The sequence below is a fragment of the Erythranthe guttata genome, chromosome 13, assembly GCF_056151865.1.
Source record: "Erythranthe guttata isolate IM_541 chromosome 13, IM_541, whole genome shotgun sequence".
Lineage (NCBI taxonomy): Eukaryota > Viridiplantae > Streptophyta > Magnoliopsida > Lamiales > Phrymaceae > Erythranthe > Erythranthe guttata.
Window position 1 is genome coordinate 15,176,750 of NC_142545.1, and position 2,462 is coordinate 15,179,211.

General features: G+C 43.9%; 1 protein-coding gene across 1 annotated transcript; it reads left to right on the forward strand.

Annotated features, from left to right (window-relative positions):
• Positions 1 to 255: 255 nt before the first annotated feature.
• LOC105968529 (adenylate-forming reductase 03009) lies at positions 256 to 1,980 on the forward strand. Its single transcript, XM_012993163.2, has one exon. The coding sequence runs from the start codon at positions 293 to 295 to the stop codon at positions 1,970 to 1,972; it is 1,680 nt and encodes a 559-aa protein (XP_012848617.2). The 5' UTR covers positions 256 to 292; the 3' UTR covers positions 1,973 to 1,980.
• Positions 1,981 to 2,462: the final 482 nt, after the last annotated feature.

The window sequence follows — 2,462 nt, forward strand, 5'->3', positions numbered from 1 at the left end:
TTTAACAACCGTGTCATTACGAACTTGATTGACCAAAAATTAACACAATTGTTTAACACTTGTTGTTAATTTAAAAAACAACACTTATAAGTTCTTAATTATAAAATAGCAATAATTAAGTTGGACCTTGGGGCTTATAAATAGATCACTTCCTCCACAACCAAAAACCACACAACAACAAAAGTTCATTCTTTTCTCAATATATTTCACATTGACTAATCTCTTTTCTTCCATTAATTACTCTTCTTAATGCCCCAAAAAAAAAAAAAAAAAAAAAGAAAAAAAAGAAGAAATGGAAAACCATGAAAAGTTAGGTAGGTTTTCGAGTTGCAGAGGTGTGGCTTTCGAAATAAAACCCCATGCAGACTTATTCGCCATTCCTTCTGCACCGATCATTAATAGTAATAGCAGATCAATTAGGTCATCTTGGCTTCCATGGGGAAGCTTCTCTAGGGTTGCTCATGCATCTTCCCAACTATCCCTGCATCGTTCCGTGAGCCAAACCAGCAGCCATTTCTGCGACGTTGATGAAGACGAAGACGATGAAGAAGATGCCGAAACTCTCGCCGACATTGAAGAAGGCCATGAGTTAGCCGATCAAGAGAAAGTGGCGGCGGCGGCGGCGGAGGTTTCTTCTTTGCCGCCGCGGCCACTTCCTCGGAAAGAGCCATCTTCATCGTCGAGACTGTCTGTGATTCTCCTCGACCAGGGGTTGTTCACTGTTTACAAGCGGCTCTTTGTGGTCTGCTTGGTTCTGAATATAACTGGCGTTGTTCTTGCGGCTACTGATCAATTCTCGTACGCTAGAAACCGACCGGCGTTGTTCTCCATCGCCAACATCTTCGCTCTGGTTTTATGCCGGAGCGAGGCGTTTCTGAGGATCGTGTTCTGGGCGGCGGTTAAGGTTCTCGGGAGGTGGTGGGTTCCTCTGCGTGTCAAAACTGCAACGACGTCGTTTCTTCAGTGTCTCGGCGGGGTCCACAGCGGCTGCGGCGTTTCGTCGGTTGCATGGCTGGTTTACGCGTTGGTTCTAACCCTCAAAGACAGGGAGAACACTTCGCCGGAGATCGTCGCCGTCGCTTCCGCAATTCTCGGCCTTCTTGGCTTCTCCTGTCTGGCGGCTTTCCCACTAATCCGCCACCTCCACCACAACGTTTTCGAGCGAACCCACAGATTCGCCGGTTGGACCGCTCTGGCGCTATTATGGGTTTTCGTCACGCTAACTATTTCCTTTGACCCGGTGACGAAATCCTACGTCAGCGACGACTTTTGGTCAAGGCTGACCAAAACTCAGGAATTCTGGTTCACAGTTGGAATCACTGTTCTAATCATTACTCCATGGTTGACCGTGAGAAGGGTCCCTGTACGGATGTCGTCTCCGTCGGGCCACGCCTCCATCATCAAATTCGACGGCGGCGTTAAAGCCGGAATCCTGGGCAGAATCAGCCCGTCCCCGTTTTCCGAGTGGCACGCATTCGGAATCATCTCCGACGATAAGAAAGAACACATGATGCTCGCCGGCGCCGTCGGTGACTTCACAAAATCCCTCGTCGCGAACCCGCCGACCCACCTGTGGGTCCGGCAGGTGCACTTCGCCGGGTTGCCGTATCTAACGAACATGTACGGTAAGGTTCTTTTGGTGGCCACAGGATCTGGGATCTGCGTCTTCCTTTCGTTTCTCCTGCAGCCATGCAAGGCTGACGTGTGCTTGCTCTGGGTGACGAAAGGTGTCGAGCAGAATTTCGGACGGGAGATTAAGGAGTGGATGAGTGGGCACCCGGAGGAGAAGGTTATTGTTCACGACACCGCCGTACTTGGCCGGCCAAATGTGTCGGAGATGACGGTTGAGACGGCCAAGAAATTTGGGGCGGAGGTGGTGATTGTGACGAGTAATCCACAGGGAAGCAAAGACGTGGTCAATGCATGCAAAGCTTCTGGGATTGCTGCTTTTGGCCCTATTTGGGATTCTTGATTTTTTTTTTTTTTTTTACTTGTATGATATACAATTGTAATTTAACTTATTAATAAATAATAATCATGATTATATTTCCTCTTTTACTATATCATGTAATCATAATTATGTACCTTTAATTTGTGTTAATTTCTCATATGATTTTAAAATAAAGATTTTGCTATATATCACTGTATGTCAATGTCTCTGGTATCGTTTGCAAACTATTATACGAGAGTGATGCACTTATATAGTTGGTTGATTCATGGAATTATAAAATAACTTTTTAAGTATGATACAAAATTCATCTTTGTATCCACATCTGTTATTCTTTTAATAAATTAGAGAGAGATAATTATAATTTTTTTTTGTAATGAATGAATCTGCAATCGATTATATGTAACTGATATATTTTATTTAAATATGAAACATATTAGGTTAAATTGGAATTGATAAGAGTACAATTAACATATATAAATAATGTGTCTCAATCAAATTAAATCAAATGAAT

Bases quoted from the DNA above. Each gene is read 5' to 3' on its own strand.
- LOC105968529 (XM_012993163.2), top strand. From the start codon at position 293: ATGGAAAACCATGAAAAGTTAGGTAGGTTTTCGAGTTGCAGAGGTGTG.